The sequence below is a fragment of the Leucoraja erinacea genome, chromosome 20 (genome assembly GCF_028641065.1).
Source record: "Leucoraja erinacea ecotype New England chromosome 20, Leri_hhj_1, whole genome shotgun sequence".
NCBI classification, from domain to species: Eukaryota; Metazoa; Chordata; class Chondrichthyes; order Rajiformes; family Rajidae; genus Leucoraja; species Leucoraja erinaceus.
The window spans coordinates 21,624,344-21,643,015 of record NC_073396.1 but is presented as its reverse complement, the minus strand read 5'-3'; the positions used below and the strand labels follow the sequence as shown (position 1 = coordinate 21,643,015).

General features: G+C 48.3%; 1 protein-coding gene across 1 annotated transcript in view; it reads right to left on the bottom strand.

The window, feature by feature from the left end:
• The window catches only part of trrap (transformation/transcription domain-associated protein), a 168,782-nt gene that overhangs the window by 128,636 nt on the left and 21,474 nt on the right, over positions 1-18,672 (bottom strand). Inside the window, 11 exon segments of the mRNA XM_055651623.1 lie at positions 486-647; positions 1,567-1,827; positions 2,620-2,817; positions 4,445-4,662; positions 5,808-6,007; positions 7,454-7,605; positions 10,534-10,734; positions 12,428-12,684; positions 12,908-13,073; positions 14,952-15,143; positions 16,451-16,645. Coding sequence (XP_055507598.1) covers positions 486-647; positions 1,567-1,827; positions 2,620-2,817; positions 4,445-4,662; positions 5,808-6,007; positions 7,454-7,605; positions 10,534-10,734; positions 12,428-12,684; positions 12,908-13,073; positions 14,952-15,143; positions 16,451-16,645 — 2,202 coding nt within the window.

Here is an 18,672-nt window from a genome sequence, read left to right as displayed (position 1 = left end):
AGGCCAGACACCATCTCTGGAGAGAAGGAATGGATGACATTTCAGGTCAGAACCCTTCTTCCACTTTCTGCTGACTGGATGGCACGCAACTAAAAGCTTTTCACTGCAACTTGGTACACATGCCAATAAGTTTAGTTGAAATGATTTAGCTTAGTGATACAGCGTGGAAACAGCTCCCCCGCGCCAACCAGTGATCCCCGCACACTGGCACTACCCTACACACTAACGACAATTTAGAATTTTTACTGAAGCCAATTAACCTACAAACCTGCACGTCTTTGGAGTGTGGGAAGAAACCCCGAGTAAACCCACGCAGTCGCAGGGAGAACATATAAACTCCATACAGACAGCACCCGTGGTCAGGATCCAACCCGGGTCTCTGGCGCTGTGAGGCAGCAACTCTATTGCTGCGGCACGATGCTGCCCCTAAACTAAAACCAAACTCCTCAAAGGGAAGCAGCGAGCCGCTACCATCCATGGCCTACCTCGGTATAAAAGACTTTGTGCTCCACGACGTTTAAGTCCATGGTGAAGAGTCTGGGCTGGAGCGTGGTGCAAAATGTATTCCCTTCCATCAGGCCGATCTGAGCGTTTGCCGGCTGGTGTCGCAGCAAGTGCTTCTTGGGTGGAACCATGTCTTGTAGGACCTGGCGACACAAGGAAAAGTCCAGGATCACATCAGCATTGGACGCACAGGACCGTTCCACACGGACACTCACATAGTTACACAGTAATCACAAAAACTTTAAGCAACATACCACTGTAATTTAACACATTCATGGAAACTGGGTTCGCCAAAGGCTGGTGAACAAAAATCTTCACTATCCACCTGTTATATTAGCAAGTTTATAATCACACGTCACAGAGGTCAGTAATGGTAAAGCATTCTAATGACAAGGTCGATTCAGAATGCTTTGACAAGTCAGAGTCATCGAATACAGAAACAGGCCCTTCAGCCCAACTTGCCCATGCTGATCAAAATGCCCGATCTAGGTTAGCATCCCTCAAAACCTTTCCTATCCACGTACTTGTTCAAATGTTCTTTGAATGTTGCTACTAATTAGGCTGGAGAACCTGTTTCCATTCTGTATCTCTGAACTAAACTCAACGGCTTGTTCCGCAAAAACATTGGCGCCTGGTTCACATTTTGGGGGTGGGAGGGGAGGGTTTTTCTTTTGGAGATAAAGTGTAAACAGGCCCTCCGTGCCGACCAGTGATCGCCTATATACTAGTTCTATCCTAAAATCTATCCACGCTAAAGGACAATTTACAGAAACCAATTAACCTACAAACCCACATGTCTTTGGAGTGTGGGTGGAAACCGGAGCACCCGGAGGAAACCCAGTCACAGGTAGAACATGCAAACTCCACACAGACATCACACAAAGTCAGGATGGAACCCTGACCCTGGTTCTCTGGTGCTGTGAGGCAGCAGCTCTACCAGCTGTGCCTCCCTAGTACATGAGACTTAAACACTTATGCCACTAGATTGAACCTACCAGCCGCGCCACTGCAACGGCCCAGTCCGTGACAATTGAACACTGATGACTCCGGGTTGAACCTCACCTCTTTGTGGGGCTCCATGATTTCCGTCACGCTTCTCCCCGTCACCTGGGCGAGCACCTGCAACGCGTGCATGGCCTGCTTCCGCACGGTGGAGTTTGGGGACGTGACCTCACGCACCAGGTCGTGGGTCACGTGGTGGAAGGACTTCTCCTGAGCCATCAGCAGCTCTTCCAACTTCTCCTCTTCCTTCAGGGGGGTGGCACAGCGAACCAGCAGCTGTTCCAGGGTGGTCTTGGCCATGGCAACGGCACCGTTGGAAACCTGAGTGGAGCAGAATTACCCCGTCAGGAAGTCACAGAATCAGAGTCACACAGCACAGAAACAGGCCTTTCTGCCAAACAAGTGCATGCCGACCAAGATGCCCCATCTAAGCTAATCCCCTTTAGTCATAGAGGCATAAAGAGACACATCCCACTAAACCTATCCTATCCATGTACCTTTTTTGTGTACATAGACGCTGCTGCACCCGCTGAGTTTCTCCAGCTTTTTTGTGTATTATCCATGTACCTGTCCACATTTAAATGTTGTGATAGTCCAGCAGCTCCATATACATACCAGCCTTTGTGTAAAAAAAGTTGTCCCTCGGGTCCCAATTCAAGAATGGCTGTCAGAAATGAATTTCTATCCCAGATTCCCGCTGTTTAGTTTTAGTTTTAGTTTAGATTTAAAGCAACCAATTTCAAAAGTATGCAATGATTGATTGCAAGATACAGCAAGGAAACAGGCCCTCAAGCCTACGGAGTCCATGCCGACCATCGATCACCCGTTCACACTAGTTCTATGTTATCTCGCTTTCTCATCTGCACCCTACACAATCGGGGTAAATTATAAATCGGGGCAATTAACCTACAAACACCCATGTCTTTCGGATGTTGGAGGAAACCAGAGCACCTGGAGAAAACCCACGGCTGCCACACAGGGAGAACGTGCAAACTCCATACAGACAAGCACCCGAGGTCAGGATCGAACCAGGGTCTTTGGCTCTACCCGCTGTGCCGCCTTGTGCCTAGTGCAGCCCTCACGACTTGTGACCCCCCACATAATGTACGGTACCTCTCCGGTCAGGTCCATCATGACAAAGAGCAGAGCCTTCAGGAAGGTTTGCTGATTCTGCAGGACCCAGATCAAAGGCAGGCGCTCCATTAGAAACTTGATGGAGACGACACCTCCGAGTTTGGCGTACCACGCTTGTTCATAGCAGCAGGCGCAGAGACGCTCCACGATGTAGGAGAATAACGGCAGCAGGCAGGCCTGGAGGAACAGTACAAAGCGTCACGTCAGAGGTTTCGAACCCATTCTGTCAGCCTGTCGAATGAGATGTTAAGCCATTACCCAACACCAACCCCCCCCCCCACTCTTCCCTCTGTCCCACCTGGATGCCCATCCAGATCCCCCCCCCCCCCCCAACCTGCCCTCCCCCCTCCCTCCCCCTCCCCCGTCCCCATGGACGAGATGGACAAAGTGCTGGAGTAACTCAATGGGGACAGGCAGCATCTCTGGAGAAAAAGGATGGATGACATTTCGGATCAGGACCAGTCTTCAGACCCGAACCTTTACCCATACGTTTTTCTCCAGAGATGCTGCCTAACCTGCTGAGTTACTCCAGCACTTTGTGTCTATCTTTGGCATTAACCAGCATCTGCAGTTCCTTCTTACACAATCAATAAAATGGGAAGATAGACACAAAGTGCTGGAGTAACTCAGTGGGTCAGGCAGCTTCTCTGGAGAACACGGAGAGGTGACAATTCAGATCGGGACCCTTCTTCAGACCTAAAGCGTCACCCATCCTTTTTCCCCAGTGATGCTGCCTGACCCACTGAGTTACTCCAGCACTTTGTGTCTATCTTTGGTATAAACCAGCACCTGCAGTTCTTTGTTTCTACTAACCATGGCTGGTCTGCCATAGGCCTCATCTTCTGCGCCAGTTTCCCCATAAACCCTCAATTGATTGATTGAAAGATACAGCAAGGAAACAGACCCTTTCAGTCCGTGCCGACCATCGATCAACCGTTCACGTCAGTTCTACGTTATCCCACTTTTGCATCTGCTCCCTGCACACTAGGGGGACATTTTACAGACCAATTCACCCATAACCCAGCAGGCAGATACACTACTGGCATTTTAAGAGACTATTGGATGGGCACATAGCTGTGCAGGGAGTAGATCATGTGCAAGTAGATATGCGCCTTGGCAACAAGTCCAACACAGACAATGTGGGCAGAAAGGCCTGTTGCTCTGTTGTATTGTTCTGAGGTCCATGTTCTACATTCTGCACCACAAGCTGTATCCTAAGATAATCTAACACCACACACCGGGCGGACACAGTGGCACAGCAGGTAGAGCTGCTATCTCACAACACCAGAGACCCCTGCTTCAATCTGGCCCTCGGAAGCTTTCTGCGTGGAGTTTGCACGTTCTTCTTGAGACCCTGTGGGTGTCTTGCAGGTGCTCTGGTTTCCTCCCAGATCCCAAAGACGTGCAGGTCTGTTGGTTAATATTCCTTTGTTAAATTCCCCCTGGTTTGTCGGGAGTGGATGAGTAAGTGGGATAGCATCAAACTAAGTGCCAGCAGATAGGAATTAGGTCATGGCATCATGTTGGACAGCACAGTGGCAAAGCAGTAGAGTTGCTGCCTTACAGTGCCAGAGATCTGGGTTCAATCCTGACCTCGGGTGCTATCTGCACATTCTCCCTGTGACTGTGTGGGGTTTTCTCCAGGTGCTCCAGTTTCCTGCCACACTCTAAAGTCTAAAGTAAACTAGTCTGAAGTAAAGTGAAAGGGTGATCAAATGGTCGGTGTGGACTTGTGCCGAAGGGCCTGTTTCCATGCTGTATTTCTAAGTTCTAACCTTGTATTCAAAAAGACAAAACCACTCACCCGCTCCTTCAAGCCCAAGATGATGCTTGCCACGTCAAAGATAACAGCCAGCGCCACCTCTCCTATTTTACAGAGTTCCTTCTCCTCGTATGCCATGCAGATGGCAATGGCATCAATAAGGACGAGGGGGTCCATCCCCTTTGACCCGTTCTCCTCACTGTGGAACATGGCGGTGCTCGGCTGGCTTCCCACTTGGTAACACTGCAGCAGGAATGGGCCTGGGTGCAAACAAGCAAACGACTCATATAATCACAACACACTGGAAAATCACAAAGGACAAACCACAGGACAATGGGAGACACAGTGGCGCAGAGGTAGAGCTCCTGCCTTAAGGGCCTGTCCCACTTTCACAACTTAATTCGAATCCTCTGCCGACCTAAAAAAAAAATCAAGATCGTGGTAATCTACGAACTCCAACGACTACGTTCACAAACTCCTATGAGTATGTCTACGAATTCCCATGACTATTTCAGTGCCCTCCTTACGAGTAAAAAGTAGCAATTTCTTTCATGCCAACTTTTTTTTACTCGTGGACATTTTTTACCATGCTGGACAAAGTGTCCCGACTTACCTGATGCCACAACTACCTACGGCAAGCATAACGGGCCCCTACAATATATCTAGGAACTACTATGGACTCGTTATGAACATTTTGCGAGTTTGAATCAAGGGAAAAACTCGGGAGAATCCGTGAAATTATGATGGGTGTGTGCGTGTGTGCGTGTGTGTGTGTGTGTGTGTGTGTGTGTGCATAAGATCATAATGGCTTGGATTATGGTAGATACAAAAAAAATTAGATTTTTCCCAATAGCAGATGATTGAAATAAGAGAAGGGGAGGGAGAAGAGGAGAGAAAAGAGGGGGGAGTGAGAGGGTGGAGGAGGGGGAGAGAAACAGGGAGACAGGGAGACAGGGAGACAGGGAGACAGGGAGACAGGGAGACAGGGAGACAGGGAGACAGGGAGACAGGGAGACAGGGAGACAGGGAGACAGGGAGACAGGGAGACAGGGAGACAGGGAGACAGGGAGACAGGGAGACAGGGAGACAGGGAGACAGGGAGACAGGGAGACAGAGAGACAGAGAGACAGAGAGACAGAGAGACAGAGAGACAGAGAGACAGAGAGACAGAGAGACAGAGAGACAGAGAGACAGAGAGACAGTGCCAGAGAGATTCCAAAACAGAAAGTGAGTGAGGAGTGTATTGCTACATATGATTCAGAGAACAGTACAACACAGGAAGAGCCCCTTCGGCCGACAATAACAATTTCCTGTATTTTTGTTTCTTTCCCCCTGCAAGGGCAGCTGTCAGAAACGCGGGGCAGCTGCCAGCGATGTCCACCACCAGAGGGCATCAGGGACTCACCGCACTGCTGGGCTACGGCCACCATGGTGTAGTGGCGGATGAGGCTGGCCACGAAAGGCAGAGCGCTGGGCCGCAGGTCCTTGATGACAGCCGACATGAAGGCCCCGGTCAGCGCTTGCTCGAAGGTTTTACGAGCGGGCGTGTCCTGTGCCTTGTAACGGTGCGAAATAATCACACTGGGAATCACCTTCTCCGTGAAGCTACGGGACAAAACACAATTAAAACGGCGCACCATTAATAAGCCAGCTGTAACAGTCACGGTATAGAAGCATTTCTTTTACATTTTGATAAGAGCTGACCCGATTCAATCACTCCATTTTAACACTGTCAGCGACTGACTACAAAGAAGATGGATGGTTCAATTTCATCGCGGGGATTCAGGGCCAGCCGCTGAAAGCGCAAGGCAAGTGGCTCTCCAAAATATACATGCACTGACAAGCAAATGTGATCATTGAGTGACATTTCAATATTTACAGTGGGCGCCTGTTCAAGTCTTTTCATTTGGATTCGAAAGACTGAAATATTAATCAATCTGGCGGACATAAACAACGATTACTCCGAGCTGCAGAAAAACTCAGATTGCTGCCCTTAACACTTGACACGTTTCAGCATCACTTTTGTTTATTTCCTGACCACATTATAATCCCTTTCACTCAAGCATTTGGACAGAGAGCATTGATAAACTGGTGGGCCACACAGCGTCCTGGCTGAGTACTGCTACATCCTTACAGACGGACACCGCTCCCACTCTTCAAAGACACAGCGCGGAAACAGGCCCTTCCGTCCAAACGAATCCGCGCCGACCAGCGATCACCCCGTACACTAGCACTATCCTACACACTAGGGAAAATGTACAATTTAAAGCCAATTAACCTACAAACCTGTACCTCTGAGAGTGTGGGAAGAAAGTGGAGCACCCGGAGAAAACCCACATGGTCACAGGGAGAACTTGCAAACTCCATACAGACAGCACCAGATTGAACCAGGGCCTCTGGCGCTGTTAGGCAGCAACTCTAACATTGTGCCACCGTACCTCCTTAGCCATGTGCAGAAGCAGGCATGAGCACCTGCCACGCAAGCACACACACGCACGGGTTCGATCCTGACCAAGGGCCCAGTCTGTGTGGAGTTTTCACATTCTCCCTGTGACTGCGTGGGTTTCCTCCAGGTCCTCTGGTTTCCTCCCTCCCAAAGACCTGCGGGTTTGTAGGTTAATTGGCCCTCTGTAAAATTGCCGCTGGTGTGTAGTGGATGGGCAGGGAGGAGGCTGATCTTACAGAGGTGCTTAAAATCGTGAGGGGAATAGATAGGGTGAATGCACAGTCTTTTACTAGAGTAGCGGAATCGAGAACCAGAGGACATAGGTTTAAGGTGAGGAGGAAAAGATGCAATAGAAACCCGAGGGACAGCTTTTTCACACAGAGGGTGGTGGGTATATGGAACGAGTTGCCAGAAGAGGAAGTTGAGGCAGGTACTATAACAATATTTAAAAGACACTTGGACAGGAACATGGATAAGAAAGATTTAGTGGGATATGGGCCAAATGCAGACAAATGGGATAGGCTTATACGGGGTATCTTGATCAGTATGGATGAGTTGGGCCGAAAGGTCTGTTTGCATCCACTTAGTGTACAGTGCACACGTACTTTGGGTGGGCAAGTAGTTGGTACAGTGAATGTTTGTTGTCGTCCAAGCTCATCATTGCCACTAAGAAGCACTTGATGACTTCCCAGGCCTGGCGACGATAATATGGCTCCGTGTTTGCACTCTTCAGGCAGTCCAACGCCGTCTCAATCGCCTAGAACCAAAAGCAAATTACATTATAATCAAAACACATTATAGAATATACCACAGCACAGCCTGGGAACAGGCCCTTTCGCCCACAACGTCTGTGCCGAGCACGATGCCGTTAAACGGCCTGCACCTGATCCATATCCCTCCATTCTCTGCACTTCCACGTGCCTATCCAAAGGTCCCCTAAACGACAACATCGCATCTGCCTCCACCACTACCCATGGCAGCGCATGCCAGGAATCCGCCCCTGGGTAACCCGCACATCTCCTTTAAATATTCCCCCTCTGATCTTAAGGCCGTGCGCTTTAGTCTTTGTCATTTCCAATGCAGGAAGAAGGTTTTGACTGTGAAAGGGATTTGAGAGAATAAAACTTTTCACACAGGGGTCAAAGTCTGAAAGAGTCGTGGAGATAGAAGACCTCCAAATGGTTGAGCACTTGAAGCGCCACAACCCAATGGCTTCGGGAAAATATCTTAAAAGTAGGGCAAAACACAAAGTACTGGAGGAACTCAGTGGGTCAGGCAGCATCTGCGGAGGGAATGGACGTGTGACGTTTCGGATCGGGGCTTTCAGGCTCTCGCTCCCTGTGACCATGTGGGTTTTCTCCGGGTGCTCCGGTTTCCTCCCACATAGCAAAGACGTTCAAGTTTGTAGGTTAATTGGCTTTGATAAGTTGTAAAATTATCCCTAGTGTACTGGCCTCTGTAAATTGCCCCGAGATTTTGGGAGTAGATAACATAGAACTAGTTTGACCAGGCGATCGATAGTCGGCATGGACTCAGCCAAAGGACCTGTGTCCAAGTTGTATCTCTAAACTAAACTAAGTGCCACACAATGCTGCAAATCTGCAGAATTCCACCATGTTAATGCAAAGACAACTTGTGCGGTGGGGTTTGTGGGGGGAGGGGGAAGCAGAAAAATATACATAAATAACTGCATCTTTTAAAAGATTAATAAATTAACACCAGCTCAGGCACAGGAGAAATTCACGCTTTGTCAAATCCAGAGATAGGTTTGCAATTATGGGGATAGACACCAAACTAACTGGGGATAAACACCAAAAATTGGAGTAACTCAGCGGGTCAGGCAGCATCTTTCGAGAAAATGGGATAGGTGAGGTTTTGGATCAAGAACCTTCTTCAATCTGAGAGTCAGTGGAGAGGGAACAGAGAGATATGAAAAGTTACGTAGAAAAAATGGATGAAAGATATGCAAAAAGACAGATCAAAGCCAGCATCGATGATCAAAGTAAGGTGGAGCCCACAATGGTCCATTGTTGGCTATGAGGAAGGTGATAACAACGGGTAGATACAAATAGTGAAAATCAGCAGGACAACAGTGAAACTAGTACGATGACTAGGGTGGAGGAGGGACGGAAAGAGAGGGGATGCAAGGGTCACTTGAAGTTGGAGAAGTCACACCGCAGGGTTGTAAGCTGCCCAAGTGGAATTATGAGGTGCTGTTCCTCCAATTTGCACATGGCCCGTCCTGGGCCTCCACTACTGTCAGAGCCAAGCCAAATGTCACTGGTCTTGTGTCGATCTTCGATGTAAAACAGCATCTGCAGTTCCTTCCTACACAACTAAGCAGGGTGTTCCCAGCACGGCACAGTTGCTGGGAACTTTTGTACATACTCATAGCTTCCGAAACAAAACGGATTAACCGAGAGAGCCACCCTCTGACGATCATGAGGGTGAGGAGACAGCGGGGTGGAGGTGGGGAGCTGAATATTAAACAGTGAGTGACATCCAGGAAGCTGTGAAACGCTGGATGAGCAGGTCTATTGATTAATGATGGGCTTAACAAAATAGTGAGGGATAACTTGTTCAGGAAATCAGGGAGTAGCAGCGGTTTGGGTGGAGACCCGAAATGAAGGCAGGAAGTCAGGTCTGAATGATGGCATCCACATACGACTGATATTGATAAGAAAGAAAAGATAAGGAAGATAAATTTAATGAGAGCTGGTCAGAAGGATGCGTCAAAAAAATAATCATGGGAGATTTTAAACTACATCTGGGAACAAATCATAGAGTGCAAACAAAGAACTGTAGATGTCGGTAAATACATGAAAGGGCATAAAGTGGTGGAGTAACTCAGCGGGTCAGGTACCATCTCTGAAGAACATGGATAGGTGACATTATGCAATCCTTCTTCAGACTGATTGTGGTTGAGGGGGAAAGAAAGCTGGAAGAGAGGAGGGGCAGGACAAAGCCTGGCAAGTGATAGGTGGAAATACAAGGAACTGCAGATGCTGCTTTAGGAAAACAAAGACACAAAAGTGCTGGAGTAACTCAGCAGGTTAGGTAGCACCTCTGGAGAACATAGATATGTAACGTTTTGGGTCACGACTCTTCTTCAGAAGAGTCTCTGACCCAAATTCTGAAGAAGTCTCGACCCGGAGTGTCACCTGTCCATGTTCTCCAGAGATGCTGCCTGACCCGCTGAGTTACTCCAGCACTTCGTGGAAATGGTCCTACTTGGTTAAGGAACCAAAATAAAGGAGGAATGATTTGTTTCCGCGCTATATCTCTAAAGTCTAAAGATATCAGGAAATATCCGAAATTATTCAAAATATCTGGAAATATCCAGAATAAATACATTCCGCAGCAATAGATTCAGGAACTGGTTCAGACCCATGGCCACAGACGGAGGCCAAGTCTATAGATATTATTAAGGTAGAGATTGACATATTCTTGATTACAAAGGGTGTCAGGGGAGAAGGCAGGAGAATAGGGTTGCGAGGGGGAAAGATAGGTCAGCCATGATTGAATGGCAGAGTAGACTTGAAGGGCCGAATGGCCGCATTCTGCTCTCAGAACATATGCACAGCTCTCAGTCACTGAGTGTTGCAGTCACTGGCGAAATGCACATACTGACAAACGCAGGTTAAATAGCCAGGGAGACACAGACAAGAGTGTGGGCCAGTCTCACCTTCTCCATTGGAAGTTGGATTGAAGCCTTGCAGTCGGAGAACTCGGCCGTGATGCTGGGCCCTTGGACCTCGGTGACGATGTACTGCAGTTTCTGCGATTCTTTCAGCATCTTCCGATTGCTGCCGCCAAACTTGCCCAGCACGCGGTAGGCCACGTGGGAGATGCTGTCGGCCGGGTTGCGTAGGGTGCGCCATAGAGCCTTTCACAAAACAACAAGTGTCTCAAGCGTTGAAACGTACCATTAGACGCACAGATTTGCAGATGAATTGGCTTGGCATAAATGTAAATTGCGCCTAATGTGTGTGTGGGGTAGTGTTAATGTGCGGGGACCACAGCTCCGTGGGCCGAAGTGCCTGTTTCCGCGCTGTATCTCTAATCTAAACTAGTTTCTGTCGCCACTTGTGGACTCCGGCATTGGGTTGGAGCACATTCAAGGGAGGCGGCGGCTGGAGGCCCTGCAGCAGCCTGGAACGGCAGCCGCTCACAAGAAGTGTTGGAGGAATAATCGGTAAGAAAGAACTGCAGATGGTAGAAAATCGAAGGGAGACAAAAAAAGCTGGAGAAACTCAGCGGGTCGCCTTTGCTCCATAGATGCTGCCTCACCCGCTGAGTTTCTTCCGCTTTTTTGTCTACCTTGGAGGAATAATCAGAACTTCTGTACTGGCAGTACCCATAGTCGGGGTCGAACCCGGGTCTCTGTCACTGTAAGGCAGCAATTCTACCGCTGCCCCATCGTGCCGCCCATATTATATACTGAGCTTTTTTATTGTTTATTATGGTGTTTGCAGAGTACTATGTCTACATATCTGTGGTACTGCTGTAAGCAAGAACTTAATTGTTTCATTTCGGGACAAATACATTCAGTCGGATGCATTCCACTGAAGTTTGAAACAAACCGCACGCAATAGCTACTATCTTCTCATCCAGTGATCGGTTATTCACTTGAGGAAAGGTTTGATTGTGTTACCCAACGGATGTGAAGGGTGAGGAGCGAGGTCGGCTGCGGGAGGCGCCCTCCGGGGAGCAAAGGTGGACGGGCGAGGAGAGGGACGTCGGTTCGCTGGTTGATCCACACGTTCAAGGAAGGCGATGGTTGGAGGCCCCGCTGCAGCCTGGGGCTCGTCTGGATCGGGAGCCGCTCACAGGAATGAGAGCACGGACTGGACTTTAAAAATGGCATCAAAACCTGGTACCGCTTGCATGTGGGACCAGTGGACTATTTCTGCATAATCGGGAATGTGCTTAGGTATGGCAATACTCTACTGGACTGTTTGTAAAAGGAGAATTTCACTGTGCATTTGTCCATGTGTATTGTGAGCAGTTTTGGGTCCCGTATCAGAGGAAGGATGTGCTGTCGTAGGAGAGGGTCCAGAGGAGGTTTATGAGTGTGATCCCAGGAATGATTGGGTTAACATATGATGAGCGTTTGACGGCACTGGGCCTGCACTCGCTGGGGTTTAGAAGGATGAGGTGGACCTCATTGAAACCTGTCAAATAGTGAAAGGCCTGGATAGAGTGGATGTTTCCACTCATGGGAGAGGTTATAGACTCAGAATAAAAGGATGTACTCATTACAAAGTAGATGAGGAGGAATTTCTTTAACCAGAGAGTGTTGAATCTGTGGAATTTGTTGCCTGGGAAGTCGGTGGAGGCAAGTCAATGGATATTTTTAAGGTGGAGATTGATATATTCTTGAGTAGTACGGTGTCAGGGGTTGTGGGAAGAGGGCAGGAGTGTAGGGTTGAGAGGGAAAGATAGATCAGCCAAGATTGAATGGCGGAATAGACTCGATGGGTCGAATGGCCTAATTCTGCACCTAAAAATGATGAACTTCTGAACACGTGATGGTAAAGCACCATTGAACCATTGAAGGAGAGAAGAAGGCGTTTTACCTGCATGAGTTCAGCCCGCACGGGCTGGATGTGGTCGTACAAAAAGTCAGGCTGTAGGTTGTCGACGCACAGTTCCAGGGTGCGCAGGCCCTGACTGACCAGAGTCTGGGAGCCATTGAGCGCAGACACCAACGGGTCCATCAGCATCGGCAGGTAGGGCAAGAGGGAGCTGAGGCGGACGGGCACCGTTAAACACAGCTCCACAAAGAGATCCTTCATGTGCTGCTTATGCAGGCCGCTCTGCAGCATGTTGAGCCCTGCAACAAGAGCAGTGTGTGTAGAGCAGACAGCACATCTACAACCCTGTCCCCCCCCCCCTCCCCCTCCGTTATTTACAACTGCAACCAAGTTACTTTCCAGCACATGTCAGGTTCTTGAACCAACCCAGAATACATTGCGCCTACGTTTGAAGTAAACCGATCGAACGAGGGGTTATTTCATCGGCTGGACAGTACGAAGCGAATGCGGTTGTGTCCGTACCTTGCAGCAGGTTAGGCAGCAAAGGTAGAAACTCCTGATACAGGAGGTCATGGCTGCCACCTCCAATGGATCGGAAGAGGGCTCGAAGCAAGAGAAAGTAGTTGTATGGTTCCTTGGCAGTTTGAGCAAGCTCCATTGAACTGTTCACAATCTTGTGCAGGTGTGGCTATGATAAGAGGAAACAATTTACATTCGGTTTAGTTTAATTGTCATGTGTACCGAGGCCCAGTGAAAAGCTTTTTGTTCCGTGCAAATAGTCAGCGTTCAACTCGGACACATTGTATAGATACAGGATAAAGGGAACAAGGTTGGCTGCAAGATAACGTCCAGTAAGGTCTACTTAAAGGTGGTCTACGGAGTTTCCAATAAGGTGGATGGGAAGTCAGGACAGCTGCTCTCTAGTTGGTGATAGGATGGTTCAGTTGCCTGATATCAGCCAACAAGATACGGCCCTTGACCCTTCTTCACCAGCCTGATAAAGGCTCCTGATCCTAAACTGTGGAGGCCAAGTCACTGAGTATTTTTAAGGCAGAGAATAACAGATTCTTGATTGGCAAGGGTTGTGGGGAGAAGGCAGGGGAATGGGGTTGAGAGAGAAAGATAGATCAGCCCTGACAGAATGGCGCAGTAGACTCGATGGACCAAATGACCTAATTCTGCTCCTTTGATTCATGAAACATTGCCTGTCTGTTCCCTCCCCAGATGCTGCCTGACCCGCTGAGTTCCTCCAGCACTTTGTGCTACCTACCATTATTGAGCCTACTTCACACATAAGTGATACTTCAATAGAAGAATTAGATATCCTTTGCAAAATTAAGTTAAAGCTCATATGCTGTGCTATTCACCTGAGGGACTATTACGTGGTCAATTTCAAAAGGCTTAAGCAGTCATTCCCCAAACTATTGAAACAACATTAACATACAGACGACTGAAACCAAACATTTAAATTTCTGTTACACCTCATTAAATTCACTCAACCTTGAATTTCCTGACAGCGAGAACAAAGGGCAGCTGTTTCTCTAATATAATATTTTAAAGTGACCTTCATAGGTATAAAATTATATATTAAACCATTAATCATCAAGAAAAGGCACATTTCAAAACAGTCACATCATTTCAATCAGTCAAGAGTCTAATGTGGGTTTTTTTCCTACTCATACAAACAAATTCTAAAATACCGTACAAGGAATTTGAACTACAAGAAACATTTAACCTAATTACATGAGAGGAAAAAAGGCGGAAACTAGAAAGCAGCCAGGCTTTACCGAAGTGCCTGCAACCGACTGTTTTCGTGGTGAGTGGAGAGTCTGGAACGCATTGCCGAGGGAGGTGGTGGAGCAGATTCTATTGTTGCGCGCAAAGAGGAGATGGAAAAGCAACCGATAGTAAGAATTGGCAAACTGGTCTGAATAAGGGCCCCGACCCAAAACGTCACCTATCCCTTTTCTCCAGAGCTGCTGGATGACATTTCAGGTCGAGACTCTTCAGACTCATGGGTGACCTGAAACGTCACCCATCCCTTCTCTCCAGAGATGCTGCCTGTTCCGCTGAGTTACTGCAGCATTTTGTGTCCGTCTTCGGTGTGAACCAGCATCTGCAGTTCCTTCCCACACACTCCCCAGAGATGCTGCCTGACCTGCTGAGCTACTCCAGCATTTTGTGTCCACCTCTGCTAACTGGCATAGGGACAGAACAGTGGCGCTGCGGTGGAGTTGCTGCCTTACAGCGCCAGATAAATAACTACGGGTGCTGTTTGTGCAAGAGTTTGTATGTTCTCCTTGGGACCACGTGGGTTTTCTCCAGGTGCTCCGGCCTCCCTCCACACTCCAGAGAGGTGCAGGTAAATGTCCCTAGTGTGTAGGGTAGTGGGGTGATCGCTGGTTGGCGTGGACTTGGTGGGCTGCGAGTCCTGTTTCCGCGCTGTACCTCTAAGGTCTAAAGCATTGCAGACGTCACAAAAGCGACTGTATTTTAATATGGGGGCTAACCTGGTGCAGTGTATACGCCACACGTCGCGCAAGACCATACGATCGCCGACACTCACCTTCAGCATCTGTTCATTTTCGGCAGCAAACAGAGACACCGAGCCGAACACCAGCTTGAAGAGCTTGAGGTAGAGGTTGGACAGCTCCACGTTTGAGCCCATCTCCGGGAGTCGGTCGAGGAGATACTCCACCAGGATGGTGGCAAAGAGAGCCGACGTGGACAGGTTGGCCAAGAAAGAGTTGGCCACAATCTGTAGGAACAAGGCAATTCACACAGCAGTGCGGTGAGACATGGGACTTCAGGGAGGTCGCACCTGATCTAATGGGTCAAAAACCCCAAATGTCATAGACAATAGACAATAGGTGCAGGAGTAGGCCATTTAGCCCTTCGAGCCAGCACTGACATTCAATGTGATCATGGCTGATCATCCCCAATCAGTACCCCGTTCCTGCTTCTCCCCATAATCCCCTGACTCCGCTATTTTTAAGAGCTCTCTCTTGAAAGCATCTAGAGAACCTGCCTCCACTGCCCTCTGAGGCAGAGAATGCCACAGACATCTTGCGACTTTAGAGATATAGTATGGAAACGTGCCCTACGGCCCACCGAGTCCGTGCCGACCAACAATCCCCCCCGCACACTAGCACTATCCTAAACACTAGGGAAAATGTACTAGTTTACCAAAGCCAATTAATCTATAAACCTGCACGAGTTCGGAGTGTGAGAGGAGACCTGGAGCACGCGGAGCAAACCAATGTGACCACAGGGAGAATGTACACACTCCGCACAGACACCTCCCATAGGCAGGATCAGACCCGGGTCCCTGACGCTGTAGGCAGCAGCTCCACCACTGCGCCGCAAGACCCACTATCTCCACAGATGCTGCCTGACCCTCACAATAAAATCATCCAGCATTTTATACAAGTCCACCGCCGACCTTCTGGCACCTTCTGACCGTCCATAGCCTTTCTGGATTATCCATTTTGCCGAAGTAACAGAGGCTACAGACTCTGGAGACGAGTCCAACGGCACCGGAGCCTTGGACACCGAGGAGCTGAGATACCACCCCGCAAAGTCGGGACAGAGCTCCAGAGGGGACAATCAACCCGCCGGTTGGCTGTGGAAATCCCGACAAGGTCGAAATTGGCCGCCTCACCCGGCCTAGGCTCCACATTATTGAGGGGACATCCGGAGAGGAGACCAATTCTCATAATTGATTAAAGGACGTGCCAGACCACCAGTTGCCGGCAAATCGGTGGCGGACCTGGATCTCCATTAGATTCCAGGACATAATGAATTTGAGTCTGAATTTGAATCAAATGAGTCTGATAAAGATTCCTGACCCCGGAAACACCACCTATCCATGTTCTCCACAGACGCTGCCTGACCCACTGAGTTACTCCAGCACTTTGTGTCTTTTTTTATGAAGTAGTTTCTCTAGTTCCTTGCTTCTCTCATACATTTTGATTGAGCTTAAATATTTATCGCTTTATATGGCTGTAGTCTACATCACTTAAAGACTAATCTTTTATTTAGATAATGACCAAGTTTATACATCACCTGAAGTGCATAGTTCTTGGAGATCCTTTCCACCATATACGGGACGGTTGTCTGAAATATCTCTTTAAATGTCAAAGGATTCATCATGGTGAAAACGCCAGCAAAATGCTCCAAAACTTCCTTCTCCTCCTTCATCCTCACAGTCTGGCAATTGGCCACTCGAATGTACGTTTGGCCATTCCCAGCAATCTGGACCTAAAAATTAAATTAACACCATTGTATCAAACAGCAAAAGGCTTGTGCTAATTGCAAATGGATTCTGCAAATTTCATTCATTCAATAAACAAAGAAGGTGGAATAGTACAGCACAGGAACAGGCCCTTCGGCCCACAACGTCTGTGCCAAACATGACACCAGCGTCAATTAATCTTATGGGATCCATATCCCTCCAATCCCTGCATATTCACAAATTGTGAAAGGCTTGAATAGAGTGGATGTGGAGAGGAGGCTTCCACTAGTGGGAAAGTCTAAGACCTGAGAGCACAATAAAAGGGCCTTTAGAAAGGAGATGAAGAGGAAATTTCTTTAGTCAGAGGGTGTGAATCTGTGGAATTCATTGCCACGGACGGCTGTGAAGGCCGTCAATGGATATTTTTAAGGCGGAGATTGACAGGTTCTTGATTAATAAGGGTGTCAGGGGTTATGGGGAGAAGACAAGAGAATGGGGTTGAAAAGGGAAAGGTACATCAGCCACCATTGAATGGCGGAGTTGGCTTGATTGGCCGAATGGTCTGATTCTACTCCTATAAAACGTATGAACCTCCGGCGTTCCAGATAAAACAATCTATGTTTGTCCATCTTCTCCTTGTTGCCAAGAACTTCTAGTTCAGGCAGCATTCTGGTGCACCTCCTCTGCACCCTCTCCAAAGCCTCCACATCCTTCCTGTAATGGGGCGACCAGAACTGTACACAACAACCCAAATGCGTAGGATTTGGAATTGGAAAGTCAATCACAGAGCTAATGAAACCCTTTGATTTTTTTTCTTCAAACATCGGTCTTGTTGACATTCTTTCCGCTTGGCCCACGTGGCTCCAGACTCACAATAACATTCCTCGGAAATAACTCCGACAAGACACTGGGTTCAAAAACATTGCCGGTCATGCCCCGCAGGAACTAAACCCCAATAAAACAATGAAAGAAAGACAGAACAATAAGGAAGGTACACACAAAATGCTGGAGTAACTCAGCGGGACGGGCAGCATCTCTGGAGAGAAGGAATGGGTGACATTTCTGGTCGAGACCCTTGGAAGAAGGATATTACAGTACTATATAATGTTCCCATGTAGGGATAGTGGTGTTTAGGATGCTTTAAACCCACATTACAGGAAGCATGGTGAGGCTTTGGAGAGGGTGATGAAAAGGCTCACCACAGTGCCGTCTGGATGCGAGGGTATTAGCTACAAGGAAATGGGGGGATGGCTGAAGAAGAGTCCCCACCCAAAATCACACCATTCCTTTTTCTCCAGAGACGCTGCCTGACCCGCTGCGTTACTCCAGCACTTTGTGTCTATCTCTGGTATAAACCTGCACCTGTAGTTCTGTTTCCAGCTGTAAGGAAGGGTTGTTTCTCTGGGATCCCAGGGGGTGAGGGGAGTCCTGATAGAAGTGTATAAAATGTTGTGAAGCATAACACAATTATGAGAGATAAGATTGGGAGAACCTTCTTTCCCCGGGGGGGGGGATATTAAAAGATTAGAGAGCAGAGCATTAAGGTGAGAGAGGGGAAAATGTAAAAGGAGATAAGCTGGGCGTTTTATTTACGTAGAGCAAGGCAAGTGTACGGAACGCACTGCCAGGGGTGGTGATGGAGATGGATGTGAAAGTGGATTTAAACTGAGCTTTAGATAGACACACGGATATGCAGGCAAAGGAGATTAGTTTTACTTAGCATCATAAGTAGGAAAGAACTGCAGATGCTGGTTTAAATCGAAGATAGACACAACATGCTGGAGTAACTCAGTGGGACAGGCAACATCTCTGGAGAGAAGTAATGGGTGACGTTTCGGGTCGAGACCCTTCTTCAGACTGATGTCAGGGGAGTGGGCGAGACAGAGATAGAATAACTTCAAATAGCTCCATAGATGCTGCCTCACCCGCTGAGTTTCTCCAGCTTTTTGTCTACCTTCGATTTTTCCAGCATCTGCAGTTCTTTCTTAAATTTCAAATAGCCCTCGCTTTCCCTCTCTCTCCAACCCCTCCCCAGTTCTCCCACCAGTCTGAC